Below are 14,126 nucleotides of genomic sequence, written 5' to 3' on the forward strand. Positions count from 1 at the left end.
AAATCAATGATTTTAAACTTTTGTCATCAATAATATCAAAATAGCCGTTAAGTCAGAGTCGAATTATTACACAAAATAGTTTTGAAATTGTACAGTACAAATAATATAAATACTTTTATATTATTTTCTACCACTATAATTTAATTCTTAATTATGAACTTCAATTTTAGTAATATTGGTAAAAGAAATAACTTTTTTAATTTGAATCTGTCTGCGCATATTTAATTTATATATATATATTTTATCCTTTACTATAATATTTTAAAAAAATCAACATTTACTGCTATATTTAATAAAAAAAACTATGGAAACTATTTTCATAAAATCTTTTTATGAAATATTTAATTTTAAAGTATTCATATTTAACAAAGTATTCATGAATATGAATTTGAAATAAGCACAAAAATTGAGTATGATGGTATGTTAATATCAAAAGTAACCAACCATAGAAATAGTACATTTTGAAGGAAAATAGTACATTTTTTGAAGGAGCTTCAGTACGTTTTGAAATTCCATTGTGGCAACGCTGGATTACTGACGTTTCGGATAAATGACGCTCTACTGTACTTTTTTGTCATAATAAGTGCAAATCCAATGATCATTGCTATGTAGAATTTGTATATGATCGATATCAGATCTCACAAGAAAAATAATTGCAGGATTTTCGATATAATTTGGTGGTAACATCAAATAATACGTACAATTTTGTAGAATATGGGCAAAACAAGTCATGTAGGCTACACATCTAGTTTTTCAGTTCGTATAATAGTTGTTTTATCACTAATAGACATCTTGGTAAATAAGTGATCTATAATTTAATAAAACTAGAATAATGAAATCAAATTTTTTCAAAATTAGAATAGGACTATGTATCCAGTGCCGGCCCGAGGAAAGTTTTAGGATGGAGCGAGATCCTATTATGGCGCCCGGGGTGTACCACGAACTCGATCCATGCGCATCTCAACAGATAAGGCCATTCACATACTGGTCACACGCTTGCAATTAAAATATCGAAAAGTGAAAAAAATATTTTTTCCTTTAATTTTCTTTACTACTGAGGCGTCCGCTAGGACTTAGCGCCTGGAGCGGCTGCTCCGTTCGCCCTATGGTAGGACCGGCTGGTCCGTTCGCTCTATGGTAGGACCGGCTCTGTATGTATCCAATAAAGGAGAAGCATTCAACATTGAAGTAGAAGCATGTTTCTACTTGAACGATTCTAATTTCAAATATTCCAGAGTTAGAAGTGGGTAGTTCCGGTCGGAACCGTTTCGGACTCAAAACTACATCGAGCGTCCAGACAATTCCAGTTCCGGAACTACCAACACATTTTGTACTTTTATGAATACAGTTTTTAACGGAACGGTGAACTCTTTATCTGGATTTGAACATAAAACTAATTGACAATGTTCCACGACTTTTAAGGAATAACGAACTAGTTTTGGGTATTTTAAATTTATAAAGATATTTTAATAATTTATACTTCTATTAGAGTTCAGTTAATGAGTAAATCGGTAGCTGTTACGTAGTAGCAACATGGATCTGCTGAACGATGAGTGACGTTGCATTGGAACAAAAAGCCTCATTGGTCAGTTTTAGGTAGCGTAAATGATACCAAATGTGACATCAAAACACCAAATGTGTTCCGAAAGACGGCATTCAGCAGAAAAATACTCAACAACTCCGGAAGTGTTGAGTCTGTTGAAAGCAACCAATTTCTCACTCGGATCAGTTCTAATAGTTCCAGTTCCTACTGGAACTGGATCTGGATCTCTATAAAGATCTATAGCTTTTATGCCGCTAGGTGATGCTGCAGAAAAGCTAGATTTAGCAGATTTTTAGTTTACGGAACGAATATCGAAACACCTCCTGACCACCTTCGCTCGTCAAGTGTAGTGGATTTTCCGCAAAATTTGCAAATTTTTGATTAAATTGCAGGGCTGTGGAGTCGGAGTCATAAATAACTCCTGTGTTAAACCATCTGACTCCGATTCCGACCACTCTGACCACAGAAATTATTAGGCTTCAAACAGGGTGAACAAAATCGTGCCCCCCACACATAGTCTAACATCCACACATATAGAAAAAAACCTCGAATCTTTTGCAGATCTCGAAATTTCAAGGTGTCCCGAGTCCAAAAATGTAAAAATTTGGGAGGGGTCATTTTTTTTGACCGAGCGCTACACTTTTCCTCTGTCATATATAACAGCCGGAAAAGTAAAAATTATCGAATACATATGTATATATTACTTAGAGAAGTGTTTTAACTTACGAATAAGAAGTTTCTACGCTCTATCTTTATTAGAACTCTGTACTCTGTTTATTGAATCTTTTATTCTGAGGTCACGTGATGACATCAGAATTTCCGGGTCTTTTCGGTAACAAGTCCGCCCCTGGTCGGAGACGGAGTCGGAGTCGGTAGATTTTTACGCGACTCCACATCCCTGTTAAATTGTCTAGTGGAGAAGAAAAATTGTTTAAATTTCAGTTGGCAGATGGCGCTAGTAACTGAAAAAGAATAGAAGCATGGAAGATGATAGTGGATCGAGGAAGGTATATATATTCTTATAAGAATGTTTATGTTTTAATTAATGGCAACATGCCGTTGTAATAACTGAGAGAAGGGAAAGATAGAAACGAAAAGGTACAGAGTAGTTATTGACAATTAGCCTTGGTGATTTCTTCTATGTATATTCGTGTCTTCATTTCTTTATGATGTGAAAGTATAGCTTCTTTTGCAACAAGCGTGATAATTTCAGCTCGACTTTAATATCTGCTAAAGTGGAAATGCAAAAGAATTTGAATGTATAAAACAATTTTTAAAAACACTTTTACATCATTAAAATGCATTTTAAACACGTCCATTCAATCCATTACTCACAAATGTTACTGATTAAAATTATATTTTTGTTAATTTTTCGGAATTGGGGATGATCGACATTGAGCCACACTCACCATATACATTACTACAATGCATTTATGCATATACACAAAGAGAAATACATGACAAGGTGTACAGATGGTGTTAAAATCTAATGGAGTATTCATTTGTATGAAAAATGTTGAGCAAAAGATTTTTTCCCTTGTCTCATACTTTATCTTCAAAGGGTAAAATATGAGACATTTTGGGAGGTGAAAAATGAGCCATCCATTATATCACCATAAGGACTTGCCTATGCCAACAAGGAAGTTAATAATTAAGTATTACAAGTTAAATGCAAGACATTTTTGTATAAAACATTGCTCCATGATATTTAAAAGTAAGTAGATAAGATTAAACAGTCATCAGTTTTGAAAAGTGTCTCATATTTACCCACAGTGACCCTACATTTTAGTTTTTCTCTGATAATTGTTTGGCATTGTTTATTATTTCATTCAAAACTCACACCTATAAGAACAAAAAAATATTTTTAATATGATACAGCTCAACTAAAGTAAAAAAGTTTCATGGAAATTAATGACTGGTGAATAAAATCTGGTGTCTCATTTTTTATCTCATTTTGAAATGCACAAAACTCAGACAAAAGATGATATATGCAATAAAAACAACTAGCAGCTGAAAGCTGTGTTTATACGCTACACATCTTTTGCAGACATATACAGAACTAAAGTTAGTTGAACTGACAGAAAAGTTTTTTCACCTATTTTTGTAGTGTTTCTTAAAAAGTAAAAAGGTTTGATGAAATCATAGTCATTTTCATTTAGAAAAGTTATATGTTAAAAAGCACTAAATAAACCTAATATTGTATTAGTACAGGACAGATCAGACATAAATTAAGTCAAATTTCACAACTCTCATATTTTCCCATTTTTCAGACTGTGTCATATTTACTCACATTGACCCTATGTTTAAGTTTCAACTGAAATGAACATATTTGAAAATTTTAAAATATTTTTGTCAAAAATTCTGAATGTATTAAAAGTGCAAGTGAAACAATATATATGATCATATTTCAAATATTTGAATAATGCAGTTGATTTCAAAAATTGTGTATAAATATCTTATCAAATATTAAACAACACAAAACAATGTTAAAAATTTATTATTATTATTATTATGTATATAAAATTTCAAAATAATAATACAAATTTAAGTTAAGAAATTAAAACATTATAAGTCTGTTATACAGTGTATATATATGATAACTGATATATAATGAATTAACATGCTGTATAATTTTTAAAACAGTTTATTACTACAATAATAATTTTAATTTACAAAACTTTAAAGAAAAACAATTCTATAACTTTGTAAAAGTATTAAATTGAATGCATTATTTAAAATACTTACTTTCTATATTATCAGTCTCATTATTTCATTTCTTTTTGATTTTCCTGAAATTGAATCATCATTCATAATTTGATAAGATTTATTTTTATCATCATCATCAATATCATAATCACAGATGCTTCCATCTGTATTCAATACTAGCAGACCCCACCACGCATTGTTGTGGCTCAAAATGTATATATTATAAATGTATAACACTTTCCCTGTGGGGGGAATTTTTTGAAATATCCCTTCTTAGTGTACATTCTCTTGACGTACCCTATTAAAACGCAATCAAAAACGCAAAAGACCACATCTAAAATAGTATAAATAGAAGCAGAGTTCTTTACGGTAAGCCTTAATCCTGTAAATTTCTCAACTTAAATTTGTATTATTATTAATTATCCCCCTAGTGGGGGGAATTTCGACACGTATATTATATAAAAACACGTGCCTATTTGAATGCAGCGTTGTGTCAAAATTTCAAAGGAATCGGTAGGAACAAATGAACATTACATTTTTATTTATTTATATAGATAGATAGATGATCTGCTTTAGTTCATTTTCACAGAAAAGCATAATGCCTCACAGAAAAGCAAACTTAGGGCGTTGTACTCATAGCGCCATCTGTTGGACATAAAAGCCTTAACCTAGATGATATCTTTTAATTTATATGAATGTTTACCGGAATAATATACAGCCTATGTCCACCCTGAAGTTCCATTCTAAATATTGGTGAAAGAATTTTTGAAATCGGATGAGTAGTTTCGGAGATTACCCGCTACATCCAAATGTACTTACAAACATTACCTCTTTATAATATTAGTATAGATTAAATTACGCAAACAACAACATGCAATAATAACATTAGGGACTAAGTCAATGCATGTTTTTGTCTATATATTTAAGTCTGTGAAATTTTGCTGTTAAAATACCAAATGCTTGTTCAATAACTACATGCATTGAGCTGTGTACATAACTGTAATGTTTTTCTTGTGGAGATAAATCACCATTGTCTCTAAAAGATGTCAATAAACTGTACATGGATAAGCAGAATCACCAAGTAAATGGTAATCTGAGGGTACAAAGTTAGGATCATTTGCTAATCTTTGTCCAAGAGGACTGATGAGAAATACACGAGCATCGTGTGTAGAACCTGTTTGATCTGCAAATACATCCAAAAATACTTTCTTTAAATTGCAGACTGCTTGGGGAAAAATTGATGAATCACCTTTGCAATTGACAAAAGCATTCCTACGATTCATTGGAGATTTACAGTGTATATATGTACCATCAATGGTACCTAAAACTCCTGGAAAGTGTCTTTTTGATTCAAAATCATTTGCAATTGACTTGTATTGATATAATTCTGGCCAATGTATGAAAGCATGCTGATGTGATGCAATTGCCTTAATAGCAGAAATTATATAATGAGCAGTACTTTTCCATACCCCAAATCTGTCTGCAATTTGTCTGAAAATATAACATTAATTCTCTATATTAAAATCAAAATGATTTAGAAATTAAATTAATTACTTATTATTGCAACAATTGTTGCAATAATAATTTTCACTTCGTCTGCCATTTTGCCTAGTTGTCTAACAAAGAATAGTCATTCAATGATGCTCAAAACATTCAAGCCACTCAGAATTCTAACTTAGGTGTTCTGTGTTACTGAACACAGCCCAGTACAATAAGTCCTACTAATATGCTATGTCCTAGTAGACATTTATGTAATAAATCATATAATAAGGATACAAAGGCATATGAATTCAAACTATTCTAATTTTACATAAATAAACAAATCTTCCATCAGGAAGTTCTTATCATCATCCTGATAGAAATCATTTTTTACAGTTTTGAAAGTATCAAAAATATCATTTATTTGAAATTACCTCTGGATAAAATGCTTTGATGTCTTTAGGAGTACAGTAAAGAAGTCTACGGATATTGTACTATACTTGTATCAACCATCCAATGGTAACAGTTGTAGAAATTAATGATTTTAACAAATTTTAATATCTATAAAAAAAAATTGTTATTTCATTTGGCTTTCAAAAATTCATTATGTAAAAATTAAATTACATTAAATAAAGATATTTTGAAATGTTTAAAAAAATGTTTTTAATATTTAAAAATTCATTAAAAAGTGAAATTTATAATATGGAAATTTGATTGTATTTGAAAATTATTATGTTGATTTATGTGAGAATCCAGACTTTAACAAAAATCTTTTTTTGATTTCATCATATCTATTTTGACAACTAATGTTATTGATTACCCTTTTACTATCTGAGAACTTCTCAGTTTGCATGTTCTTGGTGGTGAAAGCAATGCTTTCCCGTGATCCTTTGACCTCCAGCCATGCACTACCATTTTAATATCAGAACTGATGGCCAAATGGGGGCAGTCGCTGCCTGTTCCTCCAATGGTTACAGTCTTCACCTGGTTCTATAATGGCAGTCACCACCCATTCCTCCCCAACACAACAAGCTGTTGCCTGTTCCTCAACCAACATAGAACTTTGTGCCTCTGAATACAGATTACCATCCTCTCCGAATATGGAATAGCCTCAAACCCAATGGTAGTGTGTCACTGCTTCTTGAACATTCCCAACATGCTGACCTTCTCTAGTGGTAAATCAAGTAATGGATAGTCCAACCCATCACCTTCACCTGTTTTTTTTTAAACGATCTGACCAAAACCCCAGGTATTTACACCAATGCATGATTTATTGTAAACTCTCTCTCATGACCACTTACGTTATATAGATCCAGATTATTAATATCTTAGGAATATTAAGGATTATTTAATATCTTAGGAAGTTTGTATCATGTACTCATTTTCTTTGAAAATAAACTGTTATTAGATGTTAACCTGGCATCTGAATGCATCACTTCCGACATGCCATCTCTCCAATTTCCTCCACATTACTCACTGTCTCTCAGATTTCCTCCATCCCGAACTCGAATGCCTGTGCAAGCAACCTCTTGTGTGACCTCACAACAAAAACACTGAGATTAAACCAAAAACAACCCTAGTTGCTGTGTGATGTCTTCTATCCTGACATAGTCATCGCTGAAGTGATGTCAACCTTTCAGTCAAGTGGTGCAGAAGCATAGGGGTGCTTTGCACATTATCACATTTACAAATTCTTATTTTCTTGCTTTATGATGCCATTAAATGGCTTTATATAAAAGTGCTTGACTATTGAATATTTTTACCTGTATATACAGTGATACCTCAGTTTTCGTCGATAATCTGTCCGAAAACAATCGGCAAAATCCAAAACCGACAAACACCGAGGCAATTATTTCCATATGAATCAATGTAAATCCGATTAATTTGTTCTAGACACTCCAAAATATATACCAAAAACACATTTTATAGAGAAAATAAATATTGTGTTTAATACTAAAATTAATAAGAAATTAATATAAAATGAATATAAAAAACTATTGTAGAGAATAAATAAACATTTAAAATAGCATGTAACATGACATTCAAAGCACTATGGCTCTGAAAACTTTCTTTGATCCCATGATGGAGCTAAAAGGAAAGAAAAGCAATGGAATTGTTTGGCTAGACGCACAGGGTAATGCTCACACAATGAGAAATGCCACCACACTGAGCAGGAAAAAACCTGGGTTGTCCTATGTTTTCGCAAAATTAGCAGGAGGTCACGTGAACACAGTGACAAAATTCGGGGCACACTGACGAAATCTGAAGCAACTGATGAAAACCGAGACAAATTTTTTGCAGAAAAAATCAATGAAAACTGAGTTATTACTGTAATCACAATTTGGTACTAGAGGTAGCAGGAGTTGTGGGTTCGAGTCCCGCTCCGGGCCGATTTTTTCTCCCAGCGGTTCCAAATTATTTAAATTAATTAAAATTATTTGTAATCACAATGCAAACAAGTTTTGAAAAAACAAATAAAATTAATATAAACAATTTTTTAAATATTTTGTAGTTTTAGTTTTTATTAAGTAAATGATAGAAAATATTGAATCATTATTTTGCTCAATAAAAAATACTATAAAAGTTGTGTTAAAGTATTCAAATATTTTAATATTTCTCATTATGACTTATTTAATCATTAATTAAATAATCTAATTTAAAATCAACTATTTTTATTTCATTCTAGTTTTCATTATTTGGAAGGAATTTGGCAGAAATACCATGCTTTAAACGGTGTTTCACAACTGGAATTTTAAGTGGANATGTGGCAGTCTTTGAAGCATATCAACTGTGCAAAAAGGGGGCTAAATGTACTCAATGTTAACAGTAAATGCTGTTTTATTATGTCGATATTCCACACTAAAAAATGTGAGGGTCAGGGAATTTGGACAAAGTTGGTCAGGGAAAATCAGGGAAAGTCAGGGAATTCAAAACAAAAATTTGAGTAGGAACCCTGTAAATAAATGTGTAAATGAAATATTTGTTATAGTCTTTAGTCTGTTCACTGCATTGAGAAGGTACTTCCAAGTTGCTGATAAACAAATGGCATCCTTATGGTTTATGCACAGATTCTTGACACTGTGCTTATATATTTTTCAAGCATTTTACCTGCTTGCTGATTCCCTATTGTTTTTAAAAACTTAGCTTTGTTAAAGTTTGGTGTATTTTCTGGTACAGTGGCTATTATAGCTAGGGCAGTTGTGGTTTTGCCTTTACGTACATCATATTGATGCTCTTTAAGTCTTGTAAGGGAGGTTTCTGGAAGTGTATCCTATGTATTTGCTTGTTTTGTTTTTCAGACCTAGATTGACTGGTATCTTGTCCCCAGGGGTCGTGTCTGGATCTATTGGATCTGCTGCTCAATCTGATGTTTTTCTATAGGTTTTATCTAATAATTTATTATATGTTACAGGAGCGATTATGGATGGAGGGTGTTTTGGTTTCCTGTGAGATCTGGGTATGTGTTAATTAAATAATCAACCATGATATGGATGTACCCGTGTGTAGCTGTGATGCTTTTGATTCTGTTCAACTCTTTAATGGTGTCCCTTATGTCTGTAGTGTGGGTATATGTTCTTTTGATAAGGGCCTTAAATGCTGCCATTTGATATTTGGGTGGATCATTTGAACTAGGTATTCAGCTAGATATGTATAATGGGTGCTATGTAGGTTTAAGATAAATACTCGTATGGATTTCGCCATTCACTAGGGTGATGTTTAAATCGAGGAAATGTGCCGTCACATTACTGAACTGATCTAAGGTTATTGTCAACACATATGGATTGTTGTTGATGGTGTTGACAAACTGCTGTATGTTTGGTTTTTTGTTCCATATGATTATTACATCGTCAATGTAATGTTTATATAGTAAAATGTTATTTTGGATTTTAGGAATGAGGGTACTTTCCATACTTCTTAGCACTAGCTCACAAAATAATCCTGCCATAGAACTACCCATTGGGACACTTCATTTTTGCAGGTATAGTTCGCCCTCAAATTGAAAAAAAGATGTGTAGCATATTAATTGCGCCATCTCTTTCAAAGTTGGGATATGGATGACCTGGATGCTTTGTTCTTCTATGCTTCTACTTACAAGGGGATCTTATAGTCTTGGAAATTCATAGTAGTATACATCAAGGGTGTCCACCCATAAGAATTGTAAAGTGCACTAGCCAGAAGATTCCGAGAAAAAGGGCTCTAAAGTTTTAATCGCAGCTCATATACTGGTCGATTTTACACTATGGCAGTGCAGCGAAATGGCTGATTCTGTAGCAAACTTGCAACGTGGGTGATCTAGGTTTGATCCTAACCTTGGCTAATTTTTTTTTTTGTTTTAAAAATTATAACAACTTTTAAATAAAGTTAATGACCTAAAAATATTATCAATTAAATTATAAATAATTTTATTTTATTTATGAAATGTCTATTACAGCTAATTAAAATGTGAATTAAAGATATTTTATTTTTAAAAAGTAGAATAATTTCAAATGCATTTTTAATGGAGGTAAATTAAAACTTTAATTACTATTGTCATTAAAAAGTTATTACAGTACAAATTTTAAGATATTATAAGCTGTGGAGAGGTTAAAAATATTTGTTGTAAATTTGAGGAACCGGTTTCTAGGTGGATGAGTAGAGTATAGCTGTTATCCTATTGTACATAGGCAGATGGTCATTTCATAAATAAAATTATTTATGATTTAATTGATAATATTTTTAGGTCATTAACTTTATTTAAAAGTTGTTATAATTTTTAAAACAATTAAAAAAAAAAAAGTTAGCTAAAGCTAGGATCAAACATAGATTACCCGCATTGTAAGTGCGGGCAATCTATAGACTAAGCCATTTCGCTGTGCTACCATAGTGTAAAATCGACCAGTATATGAGCTGCGCTTAAAACTTTAGAGCCCTTTTTCTCAGAATCTTCTGGCTAGTGCGCTTTTCAATTCTTATGGGTGGACACCCTTGAGGTATACTACTAACCTGCGAAGTCTCATCCCGAACTGAATTTCCGAGACCATAAGATCCCCTTGTGAGACAAAATTTTTGCAAAATAAAAGTTTGTTAACCAATTTGGTTGTTAACCAGGGCGTTCATTAACCGGGGTTCCACTGTACTAAATCCACTATACAATCACAACCCTACAGAGCACACCATCAGAAAATCAACTCGTAGATTATTAGTCTGCTCTTTGGTCCAATACGATAACACAGAAATGAAGCTAGCTGGATCAGGGAGGAAGAAGAAAACATGCACAAGACACCAGTCATGCCCTGTGTCATAATAAATATACATGACATCCAATATCAGTACAGAGAACACACGAAAGACAACTAGTGTAGACAACATTTGCAATTTCTGGTATAAAAAAAATTTATATATATGTTCAGGATCTAGCCAAATAGTTTACACACATACTGAATCCACATGATATACAGTAATACCTCGACTTACGCTACCCCGACTTACGCAATTTTCAAATCTCGTCGATTCGTCTTTTGTTTGAGTGCCATGCAACTCGTGATTACTCACTCCCCCCACACTATTGTTTGGCTTACATGTTCGGACGTGTCGCACGGAATCGACACATAGCTACAATTTATTTTGTGTTATTTATTTCTGTGTTTGTTATATCTATGGAGACTTGAGAGACTCTATGTGATGATTTCTTGTAACCGTGAATGAATCAAAAGACGAGATAAGATTAACGAGAACTTTATTAGCTTACATACATCTGACTTGGATTTTACACAAATTGCGAAATTATACCCTGACTTACGCGGTTATTGCTCGGTCCCACCTATTGCGTAAGTTTGGGGTATTACTGTATTAAAATTTCTTACACAGGACATCATATATATGAAACTCAAAAACACCACTACTTAAAACTCTAGGCAATACAGACTAATCATTGGCCTTTCTACACTCTAAAACATACTCACTTCACACATCACAAACAAAATCACATAGAACATCACAGCATTCTCATGGAGCAATAAGATGGCTGTCATAAGAACCCATGGGATGCAAAGAACAGTTACTCATGAATTCAGTCATTCTATGACTAACACACAAACAACACAGAAACCTATATGTAGCATACATAGATTATTGGAATATATTTGACATAGACAATATCTACACTCTTGGTTATTACATACACTACACCTATACAAAATACACCCAATTCTATTTTTACATGACAGATATATTCCCAAGGAATACATGTAAATATAGACAATCAATCAATTTATTTATTCGTACCAAATGAGTTGTACATGCTCTGGTCCTGCTGTAAGCATTACCAGGGAGGAAGAACATCAAAATTAGCAGTAGTATACCAAATAAATACATTGAAACTAAAAGACATTATACATAAGATTTTTGTTGGAACAAAAATTTACAATTGAGAGGGCAATCATCTGTGTCCTGCATGACAAAACTTAGCACATTCTGTGAACCCTATACTTTAAAGAGACAGACCAACACAATCAATGTTCGTGTGACAATCAAGCACGTGTGATGGGGATAACAAGAAAAGCTATACAGGAAAAGGTGCATGACACACTTAGTGCATGTAGATAACCGGACGGAACAAGCCATGGAAATTACGCATCAGTTCATCACGTGTTGTTAACAACATGTAAATATAGACACTAAGAGATTAACAAATATAGACACTGTAAGAGATTTTCTACAGAAAACAAGAAACATCACAATTACACAAAGCAGTAACCCTTGCAGACAAAAGCAATACACCATTACACTTGTTGATAACTCAATACACAAAATGTACAGATGCCATCAGACAATCTTGGGCTTGGAAGGAGCTCAATGATTTCAGCCAGAATTATATTGACTGAACTGTGTCAAATTGCTGACTGAACAGAATATATTGGACCCTCACTCCCTCCCTGATTTCATCCTCACAAATTGCCAAACCCTTTGACTGACTCAGACCAAATTTTGCATAGTTACTCTGCCATTCTGTAGGAAACATACACTGTCTTATAATGAGGACAACTTAACCCTCTCCCTGAGTTTTGGGGCAACACTGGACATTCTTTGCTACTATAACAATACAAAGTCTGTTCAAAAAGTATCGGACTTTTATTTTTTCCGTGTAAACCAATGATGCGCAGGAGGCCTCTTTCGGTGGAGTTGTGAAGGCGACAGTCATGCACAGCCCTGAATTTTTTCCCGCCTGCAGGAAGCGTCAGTCGTTGGCAGTCGACCTATGAGTGAGGACATGTAGTGAGCTCTCGTCGGATTCCATAAGTTGGAAAACGACTGAACAACGTGAACAGCGATATTACATCAAATTTTGCCAAAAACCTTTGCGCTACCCAAGCGTAAACCACTCACAAGATTCAGCAGGCTTTCGGGATGATTCTCAAGGCCAAAATAAGCGCGGCAGGTCCGCAGCAATATCAAGGTCATGTTGACAGTTTTTTCGACTCTCATGGGGTGGTGTATCGTGAGTACACACCACAAGGCCAAACCATTGCAAAGGAGTACTACAAGGAGGTCCTTTGTCGTCTTTCCAATGCTGTGCAACGCAAACGACCGGATCTGTGGTAGATCAAAACTTGGCAGCTCTATCATGATAACGCATCCACCCATTCTGCGCATCTGATTCGGCTTTCATCACCAAACACAACACTCCTGTGGTTCGTCATGCTCGTACTCTCCCCACATGACTCCGTGTGACTTTTGGCTATTTCCCAAGCTGAAAATGCCGCTAAAAGCTCGATTTTAGTCGAGAGAAGATATCGTGTGGAATGCGACGGACTGGCTGATGGCCATTCCAAAAGATATGTTCCAGCAGTGTTTCCAGCAATGGCAGGAATGCTGGGAGAAGTGTATACACTACTACTAAGGAGACTACTTCTTTAATTCGAATGTTTTTGAAAAAACGTAACGTGCTATTTTTCGAAAAAATTCCAAAAACGGAAGGAATCCACTTGTTATTTCAAATGTAATTTTCTACCAATGGGGAATCATTGTGTGCATTACGTCATAAAACTTGTCTTATAAACTATATTATGATTTATCGTCAATTAAAAATTGCCATGCTGCAGAGAGATTTATTTCTTCTTTGAAATTAATGCATGCGGATTTACGATCGGCTTTAAATATTTCCAGTGCCTCCAAAGTTCTTAGTTGTTCCGTGTGTTGGGTGGTGCGAATAACATGCGCTTCATCGAAGAAAGGTGTGATGTCCGAGTTTGTCGCATACGTAGATAGGGCCGTCGTACACTTATTATGTTCGATGTCTGATTTATGTTCTTTTAATCTTGTGGCCAATGAACGCTTGGTGGATCCGATATACACTAAAGGTCTATCCCATCTGTTATCTTTTAATGGAATACTGTATATCCCTGGCAGCCTATTTGGG

General features: G+C 33.8%; 1 protein-coding gene across 1 annotated transcript in view; it reads left to right on the forward strand.

Moving 5' to 3' along the window:
- The first annotated feature begins 2,429 nt into the window (after positions 1-2,429).
- The window catches only part of LOC111620616 (cytochrome c oxidase protein 20 homolog), a 20,149-nt gene continuing 8,452 nt past the window's right edge, over positions 2,430-14,126 (forward strand). Inside the window, exons 1-2 of the mRNA XM_023362581.1 lie at positions 2,430-2,550; positions 8,415-8,538. Of these exons, the coding sequence (XP_023218349.1) occupies positions 2,524-2,550; positions 8,415-8,538 (151 nt within the window). The 5' untranslated portion in view covers positions 2,430-2,523. The remainder of the gene's footprint in view (positions 2,551-8,414; positions 8,539-14,126) is intronic.

This window comes from Centruroides sculpturatus, unplaced genomic scaffold, assembly GCF_000671375.1.
Source record: "Centruroides sculpturatus isolate CEXI.00-Female unplaced genomic scaffold, Cexi_2.0 scaffold198, whole genome shotgun sequence".
Classification (NCBI taxonomy): domain Eukaryota; kingdom Metazoa; phylum Arthropoda; class Arachnida; order Scorpiones; family Buthidae; genus Centruroides; species Centruroides sculpturatus.